This window comes from Triturus cristatus, chromosome 3_2, assembly GCF_964204655.1.
Source record: "Triturus cristatus chromosome 3_2, aTriCri1.1, whole genome shotgun sequence".
NCBI classification, from domain to species: domain Eukaryota; kingdom Metazoa; phylum Chordata; class Amphibia; order Caudata; family Salamandridae; genus Triturus; species Triturus cristatus.
Genome location: NC_140584.1, coordinates 576,769,855 through 576,795,288, shown reverse-complemented (window position 1 = coordinate 576,795,288; position 25,434 = coordinate 576,769,855). Strand labels below are relative to the sequence as shown.

The following is a 25,434-nucleotide window of genomic DNA, read 5'->3' as shown; positions in this document are numbered from 1 at the left end:
ATTTCTAAATTGTGCATGCGCAATATGGTAGGTAGCATCTTGTGAGGACTGCTTGTGGCATAGAAGTTTGTGCTGAACTCTTCTAATGAAGGCTGTTCCCCCTTCTGTGCCTACATAGACAAGCTAAACAAGAATAGTATGGGATGTACCTGGAACAAGTGCCACTCGTTCAGATTAATATGAGAAATTAACATTCGTTAAAATGTTTGTCTTTAGGCCGGGGGTATCTGCTGTGCTGTCCTGTCTGTGCACATTGTTGGCTTAGTGTTTTTTTTTTTTTATTAACTAGTTCCTTCTCTTCATAGAACGAGTTCCCAGTACCTGAGCAGTTCAAGACTGTTTGGAACGGACAAAAGCTTGTCACCACCATGACGGAGATTGCTGGCTGAGATGTCCCCGAGGCCCCTGGAGTGAAGAATCCTTCTCTGCTTGCCTTACTGCATCTTACTGCTCTTCCTGCTTCTCTGCCCTCCCTCCCTCCCTCCCACCCACCCTTCCTTTCTCACGGGCATGGAACCTGGCTGTTTGCCTTCTTCGTATACCTCAGCACTGGGATTGGGGGTAAGATGGTGTTCCCCTTGCACACATTCCTGCCCCATGAAAGCCTCCTTCTCCCTACCTGCAAGCTTTATTTCCCGGCTGCTGCTTTTGTTACGCCATTGGATCTCTGCCCATGGGTTAAATGTTCCCAGGCGCCGTGCGCTTGGTTAGCCTAGAAAGGAGAGGACTCTGCTGGTCCGCCACTAGGCTGTCGTCTTAGAAGAATTCTTCATCCAGGAACACTCCAGTGCCAAGCCTTCCACATAATTCAGGTGTTACAGATCGCTTCCACAACTTATTAAAACATAACAGGGTCTGTGCAAAGGGGGTGGAGTCCCCAGCACAACGTGTTTCAGCAAAATGATAATCTGATTTTAGGTTCTTATTGACCTCAAGAACTCATCAAAGGGACAGAAGGGGTTGTGTGAGCATCTTCCTGGCCACAGGACCAAAAGTGGAGGGCGTGTGTATAAAGCCCTCCTCCTTCCTGCTTCATTCCATCACATCCGATAACAAGGAGCCCACTTAATGACTTGTAGAAATGCAATGGTTTTGGGCTCGCCAACCCTTGAGCTCTGCTGTTTCCCCACCTAGTCTCTGCTCTGGCTGTGAAGGCTGTGGGGAATTATTTGAGAGGTAGGGTTAGTGACTCCCATCGCCGCAGAGTCCAGTGATACAGGGGGCTCCATCTTCTGGCTTTGTTCGCATATGTGCACACCCCTCCTTTATCTCCGCTACTTTGGCACTTTCTTTCCTCCGCATCTGGATTTCTCTCCTTTGACGGTGCTTGCTGTCTCTGTCCCAGGGATGTCCGACAGAACGGTCTTGTTTTGATGCACATGAAGGGACCACCTCTCGCCAGTGCCATCCACGTCTGAATAAATCTGTCCCCACAGTGTTTCCTTTGTAAATTTTGCGAGACTTTTTTCATGAGTATAATTAACAAATATATGCAATTTTTTTTATTCTCCATTGACTTTAAATTCTTTCTTGAGATTTGTGGGAATTAGCCTTTCCAATGTACGTACAGTGAATGAAATAGAATAAAGTCAATGCCAATTGTTAAGTATTCCTTTCTTGTTTTAAATACCAAACAGAAGAAAGTGAGCAGTTAAGATGTCGTTGGCACCATATTTGCACATGGTGGCACAAAGGGGAGTGGGAGGAGGGCAGTGGGTGTATTGGTGTTGTGAGGAGTAGTAAAAGTTGTGTTGGTATTGTACAGTCACTGGGAGCTGTGCTTACGTGCGCAATGGTGATCTAATCAGAAACTGGCATTAGGGTATGGCAATGGAGGCTGACTCCAATGGGTTGGAAGAGTGATGCACATACACTGGAAGCAGGCAGTCCATACTTGGTGATCTGTACCAAAGGAAAGGTTATTGCATACTGTTACCAATGAGAAGTATTCCCCCCCCCCCCTTATATGTTTACAAAAGCAAAGAGTAAATATGTATTGCCAGATATAACAAAGTATGTTCCTCCCTTTCATTATTGTGAAGTGCTCTGATACCCCTCGGGGTCTTGTTCGCGCTATACAAAACTTTTAAAATAAATCAATGAGAGAAAAAACATCAAAGGCAACACTATATAATTTTTTTTTTTTTAAATGCATATTCTAGTGCAACCACCACCGGCGATGTTTGTGATCAGGAAGATGCCCTTGCTAGAGGAAGTTTGTTCGAGGCATATGAGGTGTAGATCATATGCTTTAGCATAGATCGCCTTCTAGTGTTGGGTCCGGATCTTTGCACTTTGTTTTTGTTTGAAGAAGTCTTTGCAGTCACAAGGTAGGGGGCTCCTCTTTTCAGTGATAGTGCGCATGGGCATCGACTCCATCCCCAGGTTATTTTTTTCCCCCATCTGGTTCGGATGTGTATTGCTGCACTCCGGTTCGGTATCGTTCTTGAACCGCTTCGATGCGCAATCCTCTACCCTCAACGGTATTGTCTTTCGATCGCGGTTTCCCATTCGATGCTTATCTTTTAAACTGAGGAAACCTTCGATCGGGAACTTCGAGGCGGGCCGTCTGGCCTACCCGTGCCAACAACGCAAGCAGTCGATGGAACGGACTCCTTTAAGCAATGTCCCAGATGTCGTGCTAAAGTTCCAAGCACCGATTTGCCCGAGGCCTGCAACCTCTGCTTATCCCTGGAACACGACAAACAGGACTGTGAAGCGTGTCGATCGTTCCGATCGAAGAAGTCAATTTGTGATAGTCTGGCTCGGCGCCATGAGATTAAACTCAGTTGCGGCTCCATAAAGGACATCTTCAGCGAAGATTCAGATTTCAACCGTCCAGCTGCAGAAGCCGGGGACGAAGAACTGGTCTCTGTGTCCGAGGCTGACTCCGTCATGGAAGAACAACGGAACATCTCTTAGGTTAATTTACAGTGAGTACAGATCGGCACGGAGTTTCAGGTGCCCCGCCTTCCAGCCCGGCTATGAAACACAAAGACAAGCCTTCCAGCTCTGGCTCTAGCCAGCCCCATTCCAGTGCCGAACCAACACCTTCGGCACCGAAACAGAAGACAAAACATTTGCCAGTCTCCACACCACCGGCACCAAATACCCCTTCGACATCGAAGGCCTCTGAGCCGACATCCTCCAAACCTAAAGCTTCGGAGCTGAAATCTTCCAAACCTAAACTTCGGAGCTGAAATTGTCCAAACCTAAATACTCAACACATGAAGGCTTGTAGCCGAGATCCTCTGCGCCAAAAAATTTGAAGCTGAAACCTGCCACTCAGAAAGCTTCAGAGCCCAAACCGGCTAAAGAAGACAAAATATTAACCCTAAAACTGGACACCTCCTGGCCACTCTTCCTAAAAAAACGGAAGCTGGCTCTCTAAGGATTGCACTATACCTCTAAAGAAAAAAGACATGGGTACTAACCCTTCCCCCCCCCACCCCCCTTACATACCTTCCTCTTCTCCTCCTAACCCTAACCCAAATTTAATTATTACACCATCAAATTCACCACCACCTCCACTATCACCTGACTCGCAGGATGAGGATTATGGGGATCAACAGCAGGATAAGCCACAAGATCAGGACACACCACAGGACACTGACCCCTGGGAGAATTATAATAGGGAACCAAATCAAGACCATGACCCCGACCTGTATCCCTCCAGCCCCTCCCCACCTGTCGACCACATTGGCTATGTTCAGCTTATCAACAGGGCTGCTCAATATCACGGGGTCTTGTTCGCGCTATACAAAACTTTTAAAATAAAACCACAGGCAACTCCTCTCCTCCTCCTGATAAGGAGTCTAAACTCATTGATGCCTCAGGCAAAAGAGTGGCTTCGCAGGGGGCCAACCATTGGCGTATTGCCATTGCTCAGGCTCTCTTAGCATACTACAATAGGGCTCACTACGATGAGTTGGAAACTCCTGCAACATTTGCCAGATGAGTATAAAACCAAAGCGAACTACCTCATTCAGGAAGGGAAGCTCATTACTAACACGTCCATCAAATGCACACTGGACGCGGCAGACACTGCATCTCGTGCCATCAACACTAGCATACTTTTGCGCAGACACGCTTGGCTTAATCTCTGGATTCAAGCAGGAGGTACAATCCTCCATACTTAATCAGCCTTTTGATAAGGAGCATCTTTTCGGGTCAGCTGTCGATACTTCCCTAGAAAAGATGAAGAAAGACACGGAAACTGCAAAGGCCATGGGGGCCTTACAATTACCTTCTAGCAGGGGTTCCTTTCGCCGCTTCTTTTACAGGGGTGGCTAAAAAACAGTGTCCACAGAGAATCCCTCCTCCTCTTATAAGGGTAGCAACCAATCTACCTCCTCCAGAGGTTATTTTCGAGGAGGTTACAGAGGAAATAATAACAAGGGAAGAGGCAGAGGTAACTCCACCCGCACTTCCCCTGCTAATGAACAGTGACTTCGCTCCGCTACCCCCGATCATTACACTCCTGTCGGGGGACGTCTCTCACAGTTCCTACCTGTCTGGAAGTCAATCACATCAGACAAGTGGGTAATACAGATTATCAAGTATGGTTACTGCCTGGAACGTACCTGCACTGCCCCAACTATTCTTCCAAGAGAACGTGCAATGTCACTAGATCATCTCACCCTCTTAAAACAAGAGATTCTCTCTCTGTTACAAAAACATATGATGGACCCAGTCCCACTACATCATCAAGGGACCGGCGTGTACTCCCTGTATTTCTTAATTTCAAAAAAGGACCGCTCTCTAAGGCCTATACTAGACCTCAGACAGCTAAATCTCTACATTGTCAGACCATTTCCACATGGTCACCCTCCAACAGGTGCTACCATTGCTTTAGCAAAGCGACTTTCTATCCACCCTAGATTTAAAGGACGCCTACTTCCATATTCCCATTCACCCGGTTCACAGAAAATATCTCAGCTTCTTGGTGGACGGACAACATTACTATTTCAAAGCTCTCCCATTCGGGGTAACTACAACACCCAGTCTTCACCAAGTGTCTGGCAGTAGTCTCGGCTCATTTAAGAAGATCACACATTCACATCTTCCCTTACCTGGACGACTGGCTAATAAAAGCCAGATCACAACACAGCTGCATATATTGTACTCTCAAAACAGTTAAGCTGCTTCACGACTTGGGATTCATTGTAAACCTCACCAAGTCTCACCTCCAGCTGTTCAACACGCAAGAGTACCTAGGAGCCACGATAGACACTTGCAAAACTCTAGCTTACCCCAACCCAGTCCAGATACACAACATGTAAAATCTGATATCCCAATTTCAGCCTCAACACTCACTGCCAGCCCGAGTGTTCATGCAATTGATCATCATGATGGCTTCTTGCATTCTAATCGTTCCTTACGCAAGACTTCAAATGCGTCCCCTACAGGAATGCTTAGCATGCCAGTGGAACCAGGCTCAAGGTCAGTTAACAGATCTAGTGTTGGTGGACGGCCGCACTCATCGCTCTGTGCAGTGGTGGAATACACAAAACCTTTCCAAGGGGTGGCAATTCTTTGACCCGGTTTCACAGATAGTGCTAACAGCAGACTCATCGCTCGCTGGTTGGGGAGCTCATCTTCAAAAACATACCATTCCAGGCATGTGGACCCTACAACAAAAACCACTCCAAATAAACCATCTGGAGCTACCAGCAATTTTTCTTGCATTGAAAGGTTTTCAACTGCATCTAGTAGGCAAAGCTGTCCTAGTTCATACAGACAACATGACCGCAATGTACTACATACAAAAACAGGGGAGGCACACTCTACAGCTTTCACAACTAGCTCAAAGCATATGGAGATGGGTTATGCCTCAAAAGATATATCTCCTTGCAGACACCTCCCAGGAATAAAGAATCAGATTGCAGATCTGCTCAGTCGTCAAAGACAACAGATCCACGAATGGGAACTACATCCTCAAGTTCTCCTCCCATTCTTCCAGATGTGGGGCTACCCAGAAATAGATCTCTTCGCTGCACACCTCAGTGCAAAATGCCCACGCTTCGCGTCCAGGTATCCTCACCCATTATCCAAAGGCAATGCGCTATGGATGAATTGGTCAGGAAAATTTGCTTACGCCTTTCCACCTCTCACGCTAATTCCATTAGTGGTTTGGAAGCTCAAACAACTTTCCCTGACAATGATCCTAGTTGCTCCCACATGGGCTAGACAACCATGGTTCACAACCCTGTTGGAACCATCAGTAGTTCCTCACCAAAAACTAAGCCTCTCCTCCAAGCTTCTCACTCCGAACCATGGAGTGATGAGACATCCAGATCAGTCAACTCAACCTTGTGATCTGGCACCGGAAATCATAGTTTGGCTACCTTAATCTTCCGCAAGACTGCATGAACGTCATTAAAGAGGCTAGGCGCCCTATCACAAGAGCGTGCTATGCAGCTAAGTGGAAACTATTTTTAATTTACTGTACAAATAATAAAATGAATCCACTAGATGCTTCCATCCAAAACCTCATTTGCTATCTGTTACACCTACAGCATTCTAACTTCGCATATACATCTATAAGCTCACACCTTGCTACCATAGCTGCATACCTACAAAACGAACAACACTTGTCTTTGTTTCTAGTGCCTGCTATCAAAGCCTTTATGGAAGGACTCAAAAGAATAATTCCTCAGAGATTTCCACCCTCTCCAGTGTGGAATCTTAACGTCATGAGTCCACCCTTTGAGCCATTGCACAAATGTGAACTACAATTTCTCACCTGGAAGGTGGCCTTCCTTATAGCCATCACATCCCTTCGAAGAGTAGGTGAGCTCCAGGCACTAACTATGCAAGAACCATTTTTTACAAATTCACCAAAATCAAGTGGTTCTTGGGACTAACCCCAAATTTGTACCTAAAGTAGTTTCTGCATTTCATCTCAACCAGTCTGTTGAGTTACCTGTTTTCTTCCTTTAACCAGACTCCGTGGCAGAACGTGCTCTTCACACATTTGATATAAAAAGAGCCATACTACATTACATTGAAAGAACTAAATCTTTTAGGAAAACGCAACCACTCTTTGTTGCTTTTTCACCACAGCATAAAGGCAATCCCATATCAAAAGCAGGTATTGCATGGTGGATAGTTAAGTGCATCCAAATATGCGCACATTAACAATTCCCCCCCTAGGGTGCACTCTACACGCAAACTAGGGGCTTCTATGAAACATACCCTTCTGATATCTGCAAGACTGCAACATTATCTACATTCACAAAGCACTATTGTGTAGATGTGTTCGCAAAACAACAAGCTAGTGTGTTCCAGACGGTTTTAAGAACACTATTTCAAACCACTGCAACAGATACAGGTTAGCCACCGCTTGGGAGATAACTGCTGTATAGTCTATGCTAAAGCGTATGATCTACAGCTCATATGCCTCGAACAGAAAATGCTACTTACCCAATATGAATCTGTTCTTGACATATAGAGCTGTAGAACCATATGCGCCCACATGCCTCCTTGGGTACCTTTATCGGTTCCAGTATTATCTTACTTAGACACACTATACATGGACACCCCTTTACTACTTTTACTAACTCCATCACCCTTACGGCAAAAACAATCTGGGGATGGAGTCGATGCCCATTCGCATGATCACCGAAAGGAGGAGTCACCTACCTCGTGACTGCAAAGACTACTTTGAACAAAAACAAAGTGCAAACATCCGGACCCAACACAAGATGGCGATCTATTCTAAAGCATATGGCGCTACAGCTCTATATGCCACGAACAGATGCATACTGGATAAGTAGCATTTTTCTTAAATACTGTACTGGTTTCAATAGGTGGAATTTTACACATCCATATCCTGTACCATTAGGCTATTTATTTTCAGGCTTTGAATTGAAGGGGTGGCGTTTATCGATGCACATAATGTCACATACTCGGGAGCGTTTTCATATCCTGGTTTAGTGGCTATGGATTTGTACACACATGGGCACTTGCACACATACTGACACAGAAGAACTTCTGAGGACAAGGTTTGTATACTTTGGACTTCAAGTGATAGAATCCCAATTCAGACCTTAAGAATATTCAGGTGGGGGGGACGTGGCCAAATGCCGTGAGAAATGGCCGCTCTCTGAGGCCGCTCCGTCCGAGTGCGCCCGTTCCTAGCAACATCCGCTCTACAATTATCCGGTAGCTGGTTGAAACATCGGTGAGAAGCACCGGAACTCACAGCGCGCTGAAGGACCCGGGTCACCGCTGGTTCCTGCTAGCGGTTCCGGCGTTTGGCCCATCAATCCACTTTACGGCCCAGCAGGGGTGCTACGCAACATGTAGTAGGAGGAGGCTTGGTCTACTGCCTTGGGCTCCGGCCCACGTGACTGCTCCTGCCGGAAGCGGCTGGGTCCTTCTCTCCATGTGGGGCCGGGGATCCTCTGGAACCAGAGCAGTGCCCCGGAGTGAGGAACAGCGGTGTGCAGGGCCAGCAGAAGGGTGGGACACGCTCTGCGGGACAGGAGGCTGTGTCTGCCTCAGGGCATTGGTAGCCGGAGCACCCCTTGCGGCACCCGGTGCCGCAGTAATCGGGGGCGAGGCGCCCGCTGGCCCTTTTAAAAAAAAAAATAAATAATAATAATTTTTTAACACGCAGCCTGCGGCCCCGCTGTCCCTGGAAGGAGGCCCTGAGCTGTAGTGCATGGGAGGGCATTCCCACCCCCCTCCCCCCCTTGGAGCAAAGAAAAAAGCAACCAGGAGGCCTAGCGGCCAGATGGGGCTCTGAGCCAGTGACATTGGGACACTGATAGGAGGGACCTGGCTGTCCTCAAGTTTACCGCACAACTGCCGCACTTGCCACTCAGTCATGTCTGGGGCTGTGAATCTGCGGAACTGTGGAAGGCTTGAGATTTTGCCCCTCGGGAGTGGTGCACAGGATGGTGGTTGGTTTCTGGGTCTCAGTGGCTCACGGCCCACGGCAACACACCCTGTGCGGCGGAAGAAGCATTACCAACACCCGGTGCTGATTCCTGGTGGCACAGAGCGGTGTTGCTCTTTTTCCTCCGGAGCACACGCTACCCAAGGTATCCTCGTTATTGCTGGAGGCTGTAGTTCCAAGGCGGCGGTCCAGGCCAAATTGAATAAGTTTGTGTGGGACAAGGGCCCAGGTGCAAGTCCGACAGGAGGTATGGCAACTTCAGAAAAGCACCAATCTTTAGAGGAGGTCAAGGAGTCGACTCTACAGGAAATTCTCACAGCCATTACGACCGTTTGCACATCGCTGGAGTTGCGAATCGATTCTGTGTTCACAGAAGTATCCCTCATTCTGGCGGATATGCGCTCCATGAATACGTGCCTAAAAGATGTAGAAATAAAGGCAAGCTCCTTGTTTGATGACACCTCCAAACTACAGCACAAGATGGATATTCTTTAGGTCCACATCTCCAAATTAGAAGGGCAGTTGGATGACTATGAAGGGTGCTCTAGGTGCAATAACGTCCGCATCTTGGGTGTTCTGGAAAGCTCGCAGGGGCCGGCAGCAGACTTGTTCGTGGAAGAATTGGTTACCACCTACTTCAAACCAAGCGGTCTATCCAATTTCTTTTCCGTGGAAAGAGCGCAGACAGAAACCGCCTCCTACTGGCTAGGATTTTCAATTGCAGAGAGACACCATCCAGCAGGCTGCCCAATCTGTGCCCCCATTGGAATTCCAAAACAGTTGAATCACCTTCTTCCCGGACTTCACCTTCAAGGTGCAGCGACAGAGGCACAGCTTCCTTGATGTCAAGAAGGCACTTCGTGAGCGAGATCTAAAATATGCTATGCTTCTCCCGGCCAAGCTGAGGGTGGAATCCGATGGTAAGGCTTGGTTTTTCGCCACCCCCGAGGAGGCCTGGGACTGGTTGGTGCGCTGCAGGCCGCAAGGGCAACAGAGTCCGGGGTGCAAGGAACGGTAGGGGCACTGATCAATCCGTCAGAGGCTCCCCGGCCGGCGAACAGGAGGCGGCGACAGTAGGGTCCGTAAGTTGCCTTTATCACGGGGGGAGGATTTGCCTCCTTACCAACTGACTGGGGTGGGATTCCTGCCCTCTTAGAGCTTGAACTCCTTGTGGAACTGTTATTCTGGGACTTCTTCTCGATGGACATACTGTGAATTGGACACTGAGTTATTGTTGTGTGCCCTTATCTTCAGTCCATAATATGTTTACCAGTTACTGCGGTCTTTGGGACGGGTGCCCGATTGGACGCACGCACCCACAAGTTTAAGGGGTGGACGATAGGCACTCTGCAAGTTCAAGTGGGCGGGAGGTTCTGACACTGCCATTCAGGGAGGGGGGGGTTCTGTTTACTACATTTGGGGTGTTGGGTTCCAGTGCCGGGATTCGATCCGCTGTGACTCCATGCCAGATCGCTATTCTGTTTGCTCTCTCTGGCACAGGTGAGGAGGTTCGAAGGGGGGGTTTGTTCAGTTTCGTTTTGTAAGTGTGACGAATAGGTGTTCAAGCGTCGACAGTCACTATGCAACTGTTTTGTGCTGCTGAGCCAGATAGGGGAGGGGGCTTTGTTGTGCCGACTCAGCCTGACAACACCTGGGGACGGTGCCCCCTGTGCTCAAGCTACCCGACTTTAGACAATGGGTGACAAAGTAGCTCAGCCTAGGCTTAAATTGATGTCTTGGAACGTTAATGGGCTAGGGTATGTAAATGTAAATGTGTATGTGCTTATATAGCGCCGAATCACCCCTAGGGGTATCTCAGCGCTGTACTCATACCGCTGTAGGAACCCTTCCTGGCTATCCGTGTGAAGTGTCCACTCCTGGGCACCCCCATGGTGAAGCCAGGCATCCCAGCGCTGTTGGAGCCGTTGTGGAGACTAAGCAAGCTATTGCCCAGAGTTGCAGCGTGGGACCCATGATTAGAATAGGCACTGAGGCGAGAATATGAGGTCCGAGGAATTTATAGCCCGAGACCCTAAGATCAAGCTGGGTGTGGTCCTGCAGTTCCTCAAGCGTCACTCCCCAGACGTTGCCCTCTTGCAGGAAACACACTTGCAAGGTTACGCATGCAAAGCCATGACTAGGTGGGGTTTCAAATTAGTGGCTCACCCGGTGTTTGGGTCTGGTTCCCGGGGAGTGGGTGTGATGGTGCGGAAGTAGTTTCCCATGATGATAGACGAGGTCCAGACAGACCACCTCGGCAGGTTCGCTGTCATCACTGGGACTTGGGAGGGGGAAACGCTGAACCTCCTCTGTTTATATTCCACCGGGTTTGCAGGCCCAGGCCTTTAGGGATCTAGGAGATCTCCTAGCACCACCAGAGGGCAGAATATGGATCGGGCGACTTTAACTCAATTGTCTCAGATGCGAGGGATCGGTGGCCCCAGAGAGCGTTACCGCCCTCTCGGACACAGATCACGGCTTCCTCGGGCCATGGGCCTGGTTGATGTATGGCGGAGAATGCACCCCAATGAGCAACAGTACACGTATTATTCAAGCGCCCACCACAGCATGTCTAGAATAGACTATGTCCTAGCATTAGAACGTGAAGTCGTTAGCATCAAAGAGATTCAACACTTAGCCAGAGGCATCTCTGACCATTCTCCAATACTTTGTCGCATGGAGGTTTGGGAACCTATGGTAGGCCGCATGACAACGATTAATCCCTGGTACCTCAAGAATCCCCAAGTCAGTGACAAAATATTGAGTGACTCCGAATTATATTTCCAGGAAAATGAAGGATCGGTCGAGTCACTGGTGGTGCTATGGGAGGCTTACAAAACAGTTATCCGGGGGGGTGGCCTTGTCCCAAATAGCGGGCTTGCGGAAGGAGAAGCGTGCTACACTGACCCGACTGGAGGGGGAAATCTTGCAACTGGAGGAGATCCTAAGGGAGTGGTATGAGGGTGAGGTGCATCAGCAACTCCGCATTAAAACTAAGGAGTACGCCGACCTGGCAACCGAAGCAGTCAAATTGTATCCTAGGACCACGCTTAGCAGAATATACGATGTCGGCGATAAAGCAGGTCGGTTGCTGACTTGGTTAGACAGGCGGGAGCAGGCACATCGGTTGGTGGTTGAGATCGAGATGAACTCTGACGCCCGCCTAACCACCCCACAAGACATAGCAGACTCATTTGGGCAATAGAACGAGTTCCAAACAGTCTTGAACTCCTCAGGTACTGGGAACGGACAAAAGCTTGTCACCACCATGACAGATTGCTGGCTGAGATGTCCCCGAGGCCCCTGGAGTGAAGAATCCTTCTCTGCTTGCCTTACTGCATCTTACTGCTTCTCTGCCCGCCCTCCCACCCACCCTTCCTTTCTCAGGGGCATGGAACCTGGCTGTTTGCCTTCTTCGTATACCTCAGCACTGGGATTGGGGGTAAGATGGTGGTCCCCTTGCACACATTCCTGCCCCATGAAAGCCTCCTCCTCCCCACCTGCAAGCTTTATTTCCCGGCTGCTGCTTTTGTTACGCCATTGGATCTCTGCCCATGGGTTAAATGTTCCCAGGCGCCGTGCGCTTAGTTAGCCTAGAAAGGAGAGGACTCTGCTGGTCCGCCACTAGGCTGTCGTCTTAGAAGAATTCTTCATCCAGGAAAACTCCAGTGCCAAGCCTTGCACATAATTCAGGTGTTACAGATCGCTTCCACAACTTATTAAAACATAACAGTGTCTGTGCAAAGGGGGTGGAGTCCCCAGCACAACGTGTTTCAGCAAAATGATAATCTGATTTTAGGTTCTTATTGACCTCAAGAACTCCTCAAAGGGACAGAAGGGCATGTGCGAGCATCTTCCTGGCCACCGGACCAAAAGTGGGGGGCGTGTGTATAAAGCCACCCTCCTTCCTGCTTCATTCCATCGCATCCAATAACAAGGAGCCCACTTAACGACTTATAGAAATGCATTTGTTTTGGGCTCACCAACCCTTGGGCTCTGCTGTTTCCCCACCAAGTCTCTGCTCTGGCTGTGAAGACTGTGGGGAATTATTTGGGAGGTAGGGTTAGTGACTCCCATCGCCGCAGAGTCCAGTGATACAGGGGGATCCATCTTCTGGCTTTGTTCGACTATGTGTACACCCCTCCTTTATCTCCGCTTCTTTGGCACTTTCCTCCGCATCTGGATTCCTCTCCATTGACTGTGCTTGCCGTCTCTGTCCCAGGGATGTCCGACAGAACGGTCTTGTTTTGATGCACGTGACGGGACCACCTTTCGCCAGTGCCAGCCACGTCTGAATTAATCTGTCCCTACAGTGTTTCCTTTGTAAAATTTGCGAGAATTTTTTCATGATTATAATTGACAAATATATGCAATTTTTTTTATTCTCCATGGACTTTAAAAACGTTCTTGATTTGTGGGAATTAGCCTTTCCAATGTATGTACAGTGAATGAAATAGAATAAAGTCCATGCCAATTGCTGAGTATTCCTTTCTTGTTTTAAATACCAAACAGAAGAAAGTGAGCAATTAAGATGTCGTTGGCACCATATTTGCACATGCTGGCACAAAAGGGGGTGGAGGAGGGCAGTGGGTGTATTGGTTTTGTGATTAGTAGTAAAGTTTGTGTTGGTATTGTACAGTCACTGGGAGCTGTGCTTACGTGCGCAATGGTGAGGTAATCAGAAACTGGCATTAGGGTATGGCAATGGAGGCTGACTCCAATGGGTTGGGAGAGTGATGCACGTACACTGGAAGCAGGCAGTCCATACTTGGTGATCTGTACCAAAGGAAAGGTTATTGCCTACGGTAACTAATGAAGTATTCCCCCCTTATGTTTACAAAAGCAAAGAGTAAATCTGTATTGCCAGAGATACTAAAGTATGTTCCTCCCTTCCATTATTGTGAAGCTATACAAAACTTTTTAAATAAATATTATCAGTCCATTTACACAGCGCAAACTCGGAGGAGGCCGCCTCCTTTCTGAGGGACATCTCACTGCTGTCCCTTACTGAGGAAGAACGCCTTGAACTTGATATAGAAATTACGGACATCGAGGTAGGGAAAACTATCCACGACTTGTGGGGTGGGAAAGCGACGTGCCCTAATGGATTACCAATAGAGCTATTTAAACTCACTTCGAGTAAAATCGCACTGTATCTCACTAACATGTTCTTGATTTGACTTATTAGTTTATATAGCGCATTGAATCACCCCTGGGAGGGTATCTCAGCGCTCGGGGCAGCAGTTAGGCATTGATTGAGGTTTTCAGGCTAGAAACAGGGCCGTTTTGAGAGCCTTCCTGAACTTCCAGTGGTCAGGGCATTGTCTTAAGGCGAGCGGTAGCTGGTTCCATATGCGAGGGGCCTGGTAGGAGAAGCATTTTCCCCCTGTTCTTACTTTCCTAATCTTGGGGACTTGTAAGAGCGATTTGGAGCTGGAGCGCAGGGATCAGAGGGGAGTGTTGTGGTGGCGTCTCTCCGCCAGGTAGGAGGGGCCGTTTCCCCATATCGCTTTGTGGGTGAGGCAGCATATTTTGAATTTTATGCGTTGTCGTATGGGCATTCAATGAAGTTGATGGAGGAGAGGGAGAGAGGCTGATCTGTAGGGTGCATTTAAGATCAGGCGAGCAGTGGTGTTCTGTATCACCTGCAAGCGGTCTAGTGAAGACTTGTTGGCTGCAATCAGAAGAGCATTGCAGTAATCTAACTTACTCAACACTAGGGTCTTTCTAATGGAGTCGGGGAGATAGGGCAAAGCTTTCCTTAGAAGGCTCAGGATGTGGAAGCATGAGCCCACTGTGTGGGATACGTGTTTTTTCATAGAGAGGAACTGTTCGAGGAGCACCCCGAGGTTCTTTACTGATGTTGCCGGGGTGGGGGGGTGCCCAGTTCTGGAGGCCACCACTGCAGGGTCCACAAGAGAGGCATCACCGAAGAGCATAACTTCCGTCTTTCCAGCATTCAGCTGGAGGAAGTTACTTTCCATCCAGCGAGATATGGCCATCATGCCGGAGGAGAATGTGGATTGAGCTGTCTGGGAGGTTTTGTTAAAGGAGAATGCGAGTTGTGTATAATCTGCGTAGGATATTGGGACTAATACATAGTGTCTTAGTAAGGTGGCCAGGGGGGGCTATGTATATGTTGAACATAGTCGGGCTTAGGCAAGAACCCTGTGGCACCCCCTTGGTGAGGTCTTGAGGATTAGACCGGAAAGGTCCGAGGTTGATAGTCTGGGAGCGATTGGAAAGGAAGCGGCTCATCCATTTCTTGACCAGCAAAGAACAGGGATTACTACCAGTAGACCAACGACTAGCTAACATCGTCGTTATTCACAAAGAGGGCAATGCTCCTCTTACAGACCAATTTCGCTGGTGAATGGAGAAGCTAAGATCTTGGTGAAAATCCTGGCCTCCCTACTGTTGCGGGTCATTACCAGCCTAGTCCATCTGGACCAGTCTGGTTTCATGCCCACAAGGAACACCGCCCTCAACCTGCGCCAACTCCACGGCGTGCTCGGTTGAGCTGAAACGATAGAGGAGGATGTAGTAGTAGTGTCACTTGACGCCGCTGCAGCCTTTGACACCATTGAATGGCCCTTTGTTTGCCGTGCTTCGTAAATTGGTAATAGGGCCGGAATTCATTGGGTGGGTTTGACTTCTCTAGCATAAACCTCTGGCCCGGGTATTAGTCAATAATAGGACTTCCTCCACCTTTGTTCTTAGCCTGGACACCAGGCAGGGATGCCCTTTGTCCCCGCTTCTCTACGCCTCGACTCTCGAGCCACTGGCTATGTGCATTCGTAACGATCCCGTTGTCAGAGGCATTAAATGGGCTCCGGGAAGGGAGGATCGCATTTCATCGTATGCAGATGACATCTTGCTCTACTTGGCTTTGCCGGCTGCCTCCCTCAACGTGATTCTTGACATCTTTTGGGTCTTCGGGGATTTTGCTGGCTACAGGATAAACTGGTCCAAGTTTGTTATCTATGTCCTTAGTGGGAGGCTACCTCCATTCCCTCACAGGCTTCCACTAGCTGAAGCAGTCAACAGTTTCAAGTACCTGGAGATTAAGGTCTCTAAGGATCCCACTAGATTCTATCAACTAAACGCTCTGATACCCTTCGGGGTCTTGTTCGCGCTACAAAACGTTTAAAATAAATAAATAAACCTCCTACTGCCTTTGACACGACTTGGATCCGACGTCGGGCACTGGAAGACGCTCCCTCTCCCCCCATTATGTCATGCTGCCCTCTTTAAAATGTTGTCCCTTCCCCGCTTTCTTTACGCCTTGAAAAACGCCCAAAACTATGTCAGCCCCTTGTATTTCAAAGAAATCGACTGCCTCCTGAGAGACCTGCTCTGGGAGGGCAGGCCCCCATGCGTATAGCTCTCCATAAGCTCACACAGGGATGATTCGATGGGGGAATCGGGTTACCGGATATAAAGCACTATTATTGGGCCTCTCACCTTGCAGCTATCAATCAATGCATGTACAGACCCCCAAGGTGACCCAGCCTTTCAGATTGACAGGTGGTTGCTGCCCGGTGGGAGTCTTGAAGGAGCAATATATGCGCGTGCGCTGGGCCCAACTTGACAGGACCCACTGCGCACGTAGTGCGATTATGGAAGACTGCCTTGCAAAGTCTGGGGTGGGAAGGCAAGATCACGAAGGCCATGCTGCTCTGGCGATGCGATCAACTAGGACGCTTGATTCGCTCGAAGGGCTTTGATCGATGGAATCTTATTGGAATCTCCAGGGTGGGTGACCTGTGGAAGTCTGGGTATGTGGTCACATTTGACCAGCGGCAACAGAACTATGAAATGGCACGCTCCGACCATTTTAGATCCCTGTAAATAAGGTATACCCTACTTGCAAACCTCACCAGGGCAGAACTGCTCCCTGAGTGCTCTCCATTGGAGGATAGAGTGCTAGATGGGGACCTGCCGGAAAAAGCCATATTGCTCATTTATGAAAAGCTGATAACCTGCCGGACCCACTGGACCACCTATGTGCTAAGTGGGACCATGATGTGGCTGGTCTGGATGATGAATGGTTAGCGGCGGTGGCTTCTCCTCACGAGGTGGCCATCTCTTCTAGATTGCGTTTAGTGCAGCTCAAGATCCTGCATAGATCGTACCTTGCCAGATCAGTCCTAGTCCGAATGGGGTATAGCTTTGAGACTTGCACTAGACCAGAGGTCTTCAAACTTTTGTAGGTTGAGCCCCCCCGCTGAATCTTTTTAGATGTTGGGGCCCCCCCCACCACCTAACATAAATTTCAGGAACCTGGCACTCTACACAATTGGCCGCCACGCGCATATCATGGGCCATACCCAGCAAATGATGTTCAACACAATAAGAGTGTTTAGGACACTGCAGGTTTGTGAGTGGGTGTGGTAAAATGACAGAGGGTTATTACACAGCTCAAAACACAATGTTCGAGGCATATGAGCTGCAGATTACACACTTTTGCATAGATCGCCATCTGGTGTTGGACCCGGATGTTTGCAGTTTGTTTTTCCTCTTGGAAAGTCTTTGAAAGTCACGAGGTCGGTGACTCCTCCCTTGGTTCGTATTGCGCATGGGCTTCGGCTCCATCCTCAGATTGTTTTATTCCGCCATCGGGCTCGGATGTAATACTTCGCGCTCTGGTTCCGAACATTCCAGTTCGACGATCGAAGCAGAATCCTCACTCTCCGCGGTATTGTTTAGATACTGATCTCCTCAATCACCTTCTTCTTCGACACACCTTCGATTCCAGTCATCGGCGGCCTTCGGGCCTATCCAGGCTCCGGTCCCGGCTGATGGAAAGAACTCCATTCAAGAAGTGCCCTCGATGTGGGTCCAAATTCCCCCACACCGATCTTCATGAGGTGTGCAACCTCTGCCTCTCCCCTGAACACGAGGCTCTAGACTGTCCCGCCTGCTAGTCTTTTAGATCCAAAAAGACTATTCGAGATCGAAGGGCCAGACGAAAAATGGCGCACTTCTTGACTTCCGTTCCAGTCGACCTCTTCGGGGACGATGTCGAAGCTCCGGGACAGCAGCACACCGAAGAGGACCTAGTCCGTGCTTCCGAAGCAGACGACTCGGATGTGGAGGACATCACCCCGGCGCAGAGGGTCGTGAGTAAAATACCCCCTCCCACACCCGCGCCGACACCCAAAAAGGCTTCGGTCACGCCTTCGCCTCCGGGCCTAGGCAAGACCAAAGACACTGCTTCGAACACCCCACCTTCGGGCCTGGTGAAGAAGCCAAGTAAGCCTTCCGGCGGCTCGGGCTCGAGCCAGCCTGCCAGCGGTGCCGAAAAACACCCTTCGGCACCGAAGAAGAGATCGGCCTCTACCTCGACACCGAGCTCCGCACCAAAGCCCTCGGTGTCCAAACCCAGCCTCTCGGTGCCAACCAAACATCATAAGGCCCTCGGCACCGACACTCCCGCGCTGAATCGGAGGTTCCAAAAAAGCACGGCACAGACAAGCCTAAAAAGCCATCGGCCCCGAAAACGTCGGCGCCGACCGAACAACCAGTGTCGCAAGAACTTTTTACACAAGATCCTTTAGAAAAAAAGACACTTACCAAGGATCCAAAAACTGGACATTTTGGCACTGTCTTCTAAAAAGAGACATTAGGACAAACCAGCTCCACCTCCACCTCCAAAGAGGGAGGACTGTGCTACCTCCCCTTTCAGAGTGCCTTCCCCACCTCCTCCACCTCCTCCACCCTCTCCACCTCCGCCCCCTCCACCTTCTCCACCCCCGCCCCCTCCACCTTCTCCACCCCTGCCTCATCGCTCTCCGACCCAGTCTCCAGACCATGATGATCAGGATGACCCATACTACGACCCAGCAGATGTACCACAAGACCTGACCCCTACAGGATCCCCAGACCCCTGGGATGATTATAATAATCCAGACATTCCAGATGTCCCACAAGATGACCTCTATCCATCAAGGCCATCTCCACCAGAAGACTCACTAGGTTTTCACCACCTACTTCAGAGAGCGGCACATTATCACGGGGTAGAGCTACACACTGACCCAGTAGAGGAAGATTTCCTCCTAGACACCTTTGATACTGCACATAGGTCTACTGCTATACTACCTATGCTCAAAGGGGTAATAAAACATGCGCCAGAGGTTTTTAAAGACCCAGTCAGGGCTAGGGTCCTAAACCCACGCATAGAGAAAAAGTATAAAGCTGCCCCCACAGATCCTGCCTACATCAAAGGACCAGCGCCACTGGATTCCCTAGTGGTATCCACTGCAAGAAAGAGATCAAATTCCCAGGCGAAGCACCACCGCCTGACAAAGAATCAAAGCTCCTGGACGCGTCAGGAAAACGCACTGCGTCACAGGCAGCCAATATATGGCGTATCGCCAACACTCAAGCGCTATTGGCCAGATACGACCGAGCGCATCATGATGAACTAGAAACCATCATGCACCCTCTCCCATAAAAATAGGGCCAATTAATTAATTCAAGAGGGTAAGACCATAACTAATACCTCTATACGCTGTGCCTTAGACGCAGCAGACACAGCCTCCAGGGCCATTAACACCAGTGTCCTCCTCCGACACGCTTGGCTGAGAGTTTCAGGCTTTAAACCTGAGGTACAAGCCTCCATATTAAACCATCCATTTGATCAAGAACATTTATTCGGTCCAAAGATAGATGAGGCCCTCGAAGATGAAGAAAGACACAGATACGGCGAAATCTACGGGAGCCCTACAGTCACACCCTCCTAGGCGCTCCTTTTGCCGCTCTTCCTTTCAGGGCACGGGCAGCGGCTACTCCTCAGCGCGTCCACGTCCTATAAATCCCCTCCTCAGTCCACCTTCACAAAAGGTTATCAAAGAGGCGGCAATAACAATAAAGGCAGAGGCAAAACAAATACCGCCCGCTCTGCCACACCGCCTACCCAATGACTTTCCCCTGCTCCCCCAGACCATCCTACTCCGGTCGGGGGCAGACTACAAAATTTCCTTCACGTCTGGGAGTCCATCACATCAGACAAATGGGTGACCCAAATTATTCGTTCAGGGTACTGCCTAGAACTCACATCTACCCCCCCCAACATTCCACCCAGGCAACATCCAATGTCACAAGAATATGCCACGTTACTAAAACAGGAGGTAATCTCCCTCCTACAAAAACACGCAATAGAACAGGTGCCCCACGATCAGCAAAATGTAGGGGTCTACTCCCTATATTTTCTGATACCAAAAAGAGACGAGACTTTACGACCTATCTTAGATCTCCGGCCTATCTTAGATCTCCGGCCTTTAAACACATACATACATTCGGACCATTTTCACATGGTAACACTTCAGCAGGTACTTCCGCACCTCTCCCAGAACGACTTTCTCACCACACTGGACTTGAAAGACGCGTACTTTCACATTCCGGTACACCATGCCCACAGAAAGTACCTCAGATTCGTAGTGGGCGGGCAACACTACCAGTTCAAGGTGCTCCCATTCGGGGTCACAACAGCACCACGGGTATTCACCAAGTGCCTAGCGGTAGTGGCGGCACATCTCAGAAGACAGCACATTCACGTCTTCCCGTATCTGGACAACTGGCTGATAAAAGCAGTGTCCTACAACCAATGTGTACACCACACTGCCACGACAATCCAACTACTTCATCAACTAGGCTTCACGGTGAACCACCAAAAGTCCCAGCTAACACCATCCCACATAAAGCAATACCTCGGTGCCACCATAGACACCTCAAAAGCCATAGCCTACCCCAATCCGGCCAGGATTGCAAGCATTCAGGCTTTGCGTCAAAAATTCATACTTCAACACTCCCTCCCAGCAAGAGTGTTTATGCAACTGATAGGGATGATGGCCTCTTGCATTTTCATAGTGCCTCATGCAAGACTCCAGATGCGTCCACTCCAAGAGTGCTTAGCGCGCCAATGGAACCAGGCCCAGGGGCAACTGACAGATCTGGTGTTGGTAGACAGTCGCACCCATCGCTCTCTGCAGTGGTGGAACACCACAAATCTTTCCAGAGGTCGACCGTTCCAGGACCCGGTTCCACAGATAATCCTGACAACAGACGCATCGCTCTCCGGCTGGGGAGCTCATCTACTACACCTCACAGTGCAGGGCACATGGACGCCGCAACAAAAGTTACTCCACATCAATCATCTGGAGTTACTGGCAATCTTTCTAGCCCTAAAATCCTTTCACACACAGATTTTAGGCAAGGCAGTCCTTATCCGCACAGACATGACCGCCATGTACTACATCCAAAAACAAGGCGGCACACACTCTCCACAGCTCTCTCAACTAGCACAGAGCATATGGAGATGGGCAATTCCACACAAAATCTTTCTCCTAGCCCAGCATGTCCCGGGAGTCCAAAACACCATGGCAGATCTGCTCAGCAGACAGACGCAACAGATCCACGATTGGGAACTTCACCCGCAGGTTCTTCACCCGTTCTTTCAGATGTGGGGGCATCCACAGATAGACCTATTCGCCACCCACGAAAACAAAAAATGCCCAAGCTTCGCCGCCAGATACCCACACCCATAGTCCAAAGGCAATGCGATATGGATGAACTGGTCAGGCAAATTTGCATACGCCTTTCCACCTCTCCCACTAATTCCATTAGTGGTGCGAAAGCTACAACAGCACTCCCTCACACTCATTCTAGTAGCTCCAACATGGGCCAGACAACCGTGGTACACCACGCTGCTGGAACTCTCAGTAGTGCCACACCAAAAATTACACCTCTCACCATGCCTCCTAACCCAGAACCATGGAGAGATCAGACACCCGGACCCAGCTCAGCTCAACCTTGCGATCTGGCTCCTGAGATCCTAGAATTCGGATACCTTAACCTTCCCCCCGACTGTATGAACATTATCAGAGAAGCTAGACGCTCTACCACTAGAGCCTGCTACGCTGCCAAGTGGAAAAGATTTGTTGTTTATTGCCATAACAACACAATCAACCCTCTAGACGCATCCATACAGCACATCATATGCTACTTACTACATCTACAAAGATGTAACCTAGCATATACATCCATTCGGCTACACCTCGCAGCAATTGCTGCTTACCTACAAAACAGACAGCACCTATCACTTTGCCTGCCATTAAAGCCTTCATGGAAGCCTAAAACGAATAATTCCCCCCAGAGTGCCACCCTCACCTGTGTGGAACTTAAATATAGTGCTCACAAGGCCAATGGGACCGTCTTTTGAACCCTTGAATAAATCCGAACTGCAATTCCTCACATGGAAAAAAGCTTTCCTTGTAGCCATCACCTCCCTTAGAAGGGTCAGTGAAAAAGAAGCACTTACTATACAAGAACCTTTTCTCCAAATGCACCCGAACAAGGTTGTCCTACGTACCAACCCAAAATTCCTACCCAAAGTCATCTCACCCTTTCATCTAAACCAATCGATAGAATTACCGTTTTTTTTCTCGCAACCTCAAACGGTTGCAGAAAGTGCTCTACACACACTGGATGTTAAAAGGGCCTTGCTTTACTATATCCAGAGAACACAACCTTTCAGGAAGACAAAGCAACTGTTTGTCTCTTTCTCTCCACCTCATAAAGGCAACCCCATCTCTAAATCAGGGATAGCTAGGTGGATTGTAAAATGCATACAGATTTGCTACCACAAAGCAAAACGCACGCTATCTGTTCCCCCTAAAGCCCACTCTACAAGAAAGATAGGGGCTTCTATGGCTTTTCTAGGGAACATCCCATTAGATATCTGCAAGGCAGCTACATGGTCAACACCGCACACTTTCACTAAACATTACTGTGTAGATGTGCAAACCAAGCAACTAGCTAGTGTGGGCCAGGCTGTACTAAAAACACTATTTCAAACCACTGCAACAGATACCGGTGGTCGCCGCTAAGGTTGGGAACAGCCATATAGTCTATGCAAAAGTGTGTAATCTGCATCTCATATGCCTCGAACGGAATATGCTACTTACCAGTATGCATCTGTTCTTGGCATGTAGAGCTGCAGATCTACACACGTCCACCCGCCTCCCCGGCTACCTGTATCTGTTCCAGTCTATCTTATTTAGATACAACACACATGGGTTTCTTCACTGTTATTACTACGCTCCATCTTTCCCTGTTGGCGAAAAACAATCTGAGGATGGAACCGAAGCCCATGCGCAATACGAACCAAGGGAGGAGTCACCGACCTCGTGACTTCCAAAGACTTTCCAAGAGGAAAAACAAACTGCAAACATGCGGGCCCAACACCAGATGGTGATCTATGCAAACGTGTGTAGATCTGCAGCTCTACATGCCAAGAACAGATGCATACTGGTAAGTAGCATATTCCTTTCCAAGATAAAATGTGCGCAAATTGTTTTTACTAGGATGCTTTGTTTTAAACATGACGACGATTATTAATAACACCACCAACATAAATGTGACGGTGTGCCTGCTTTTCGCCATAGAGACGGTCCATCTGTGGATGGATTTTAGCTACTGCCCTCCTCGGGTTGTGCTCCACATCCAGTCTTGAACAGTACTTAGTCTTTAATACCGCAAGTGCTGAGAACCCAATCTCACATAAATAGGATGTGCTGAAGGGCAAGAGAGTTTTGATAGCAGTTTCTCTCAAAGCTGAATATTCTGCAGACATTTTCAGCCAAAACAGTGACTGTAAATTCTGAAAGTGTTTACATATAATATTCAGAGATAGTGATGTGTGGTTTCACTGTTGTAACAAAGCAGGAGCCCACTAATTTTACAGCGAATATCTGTGATATCCTCCAATATCTCATAGACGAGAACCCATTTTGATCTAAAATAAACTTTTTTATGGTTGTTACATAAAACAAAACATTTCTCTGCAAATAGTAATAGACTCTCACATCAATCACATTAAACAGAAATTATGCAAAACTTTATTTACAAGAATCTGTTTAGGAATTATACCAGGCCATCAGGGCAAAACAGAGCTGCCTCTATCAAGGGGCCCCCTGTAAGGCTGATTGCAGTGCATGTAAATGTATCCATTTGTTATTTAGGACAAAAACCTTGATGGGGTACGACATACCCAGGGCTGGTTCTAGCACTTATCGCACACAGTGCAACAGTCTGTTTTGGTGCCCCTCCTCCATTTCCTCCTTCTCCATGAATTCCCTTACTACCACTCACTAACAATGCACCTCATCTCTCTATAGCACCTTTCTGGCAAACATTTCATTTTTTTATAGCACTACTCATTGTTTATTCACACTCAGTTCTTTGATCTGCATGGTACACATTCTTTGTAGCAGGAACATTAACCCTCTGCGCTGTGGGTGGCAGGACTACCCATGTGAATGCACGGTGAGCAAGGGTAAGTAGGGTAAGAGGAGTGACTGCAGGGTGAGTGAGGTGACGATATGAATTTGGGTGCGGATATAAGTGCAGAGTGGGACGAATTAATGTATGGGTAATGATGGGCTTATTTGAGTGAGATTCCAGATTGAGCAGTGATGGGGTATGTGAATTAAGTGTTATGAGTGCAGGTTGAGTAGTGTGCTCTTGTGACTGCAGGGTGAGGTACAGGGTGAACAGCGCAAGTGAGTGCAGAGTGATCACTGTGAGTGCAGAATGAGGGGTGTGCTCATGTGACTGCAGGGTAAGTGAAGGGTGATTGGTGTGAGTTCAGGGCGAATGGCATAAGTGGAGTGTGGTCACTGAGGGAGGGTAAGTGGGTGAATGGTGTGAGTGCATGGTGATCAGTGTGAGTGTATTGTGATAGCTGTGAGTGCAGCGTGAGCATGAAAGTGAAGGGTGAGAACGAGGAGCGAGTTTTCTGAATGCATGGTGCATTCCCAGACACTTGAAGTAACTCAGCAGGTTATTGACGGCAGTGTAGGGTTTCAGATATGTTAAACTATTGCTATTATGGCATTAACCAGGGTACAGGGTGGAGGAAATTAATGTGCTGATCTTGCAAAAAACGTCCAGTTTTATAATGAGGGTTGCCAGCTCATTATTTTGATGTCACAGGAGGTATAAAAATAAGCAGTCACCTAAAGCTGTATTGTCATCACTTGTCTGTGCATACTTCGAACAGCACATATAAATAGAAAGCACTTTTAATTATGTTCTAGGGCTGCTTGAATGATCCATGACTGATAATAAAAGGGAAGAAAGACAGAAAAGTAACATTACAAAGGAATAAGTACTTCTTTATTTATAAGCATATTTAATGTCAAGACAAGTAATTTGCACGCCGTTTAAACAACACATGGCTGGCTGGCATTTTTCTTTTGGCAACTTGAAGCCCTTTTAGCCCTGTGGGGCATTGTGTGCCTGCCTGTGTAATTGTAAAAGGAACTTTGTCTCCTTTCTGCTAAGAGCTAACCCTCTCAGGACGGGGTTAAATTAATAGAGCTGAAATGCTTCAGCTGCAGTGGGAGGCAGGATGTCTCCTAAAAGTGAAAGAAAGTAAGTCATTTCAGCTGCAGTGGAAGTCAAGGAGTCTACTCTGCTCTATGAAATTGAACCAAAGGAAAAGGACTGTCTGTTTGCTTTCGATT

The 25,434-nt window shown here is 48.4% G+C and overlaps 1 protein-coding gene across 8 annotated transcripts in view; it reads left to right on the top strand.

Moving 5' to 3' along the window:
• Positions 1 to 1,606, top strand: part of CAP1 (cyclase associated actin cytoskeleton regulatory protein 1) — a 39,173-nt gene extending 37,567 nt beyond the window's left edge. For all 8 annotated transcript variants that reach the window (XM_085648334.1, XM_085648330.1, XM_085648331.1 and 5 more), the window contains one exon: positions 306 to 1,606. In XM_085648334.1, the coding sequence (XP_085504460.1) occupies positions 306 to 389 (84 nt within the window). In that variant the 3' untranslated portion in view covers positions 390 to 1,606. The remainder of the gene's footprint in view (positions 1 to 305) is intronic.
• Positions 1,607 to 25,434: the final 23,828 nt, after the last annotated feature.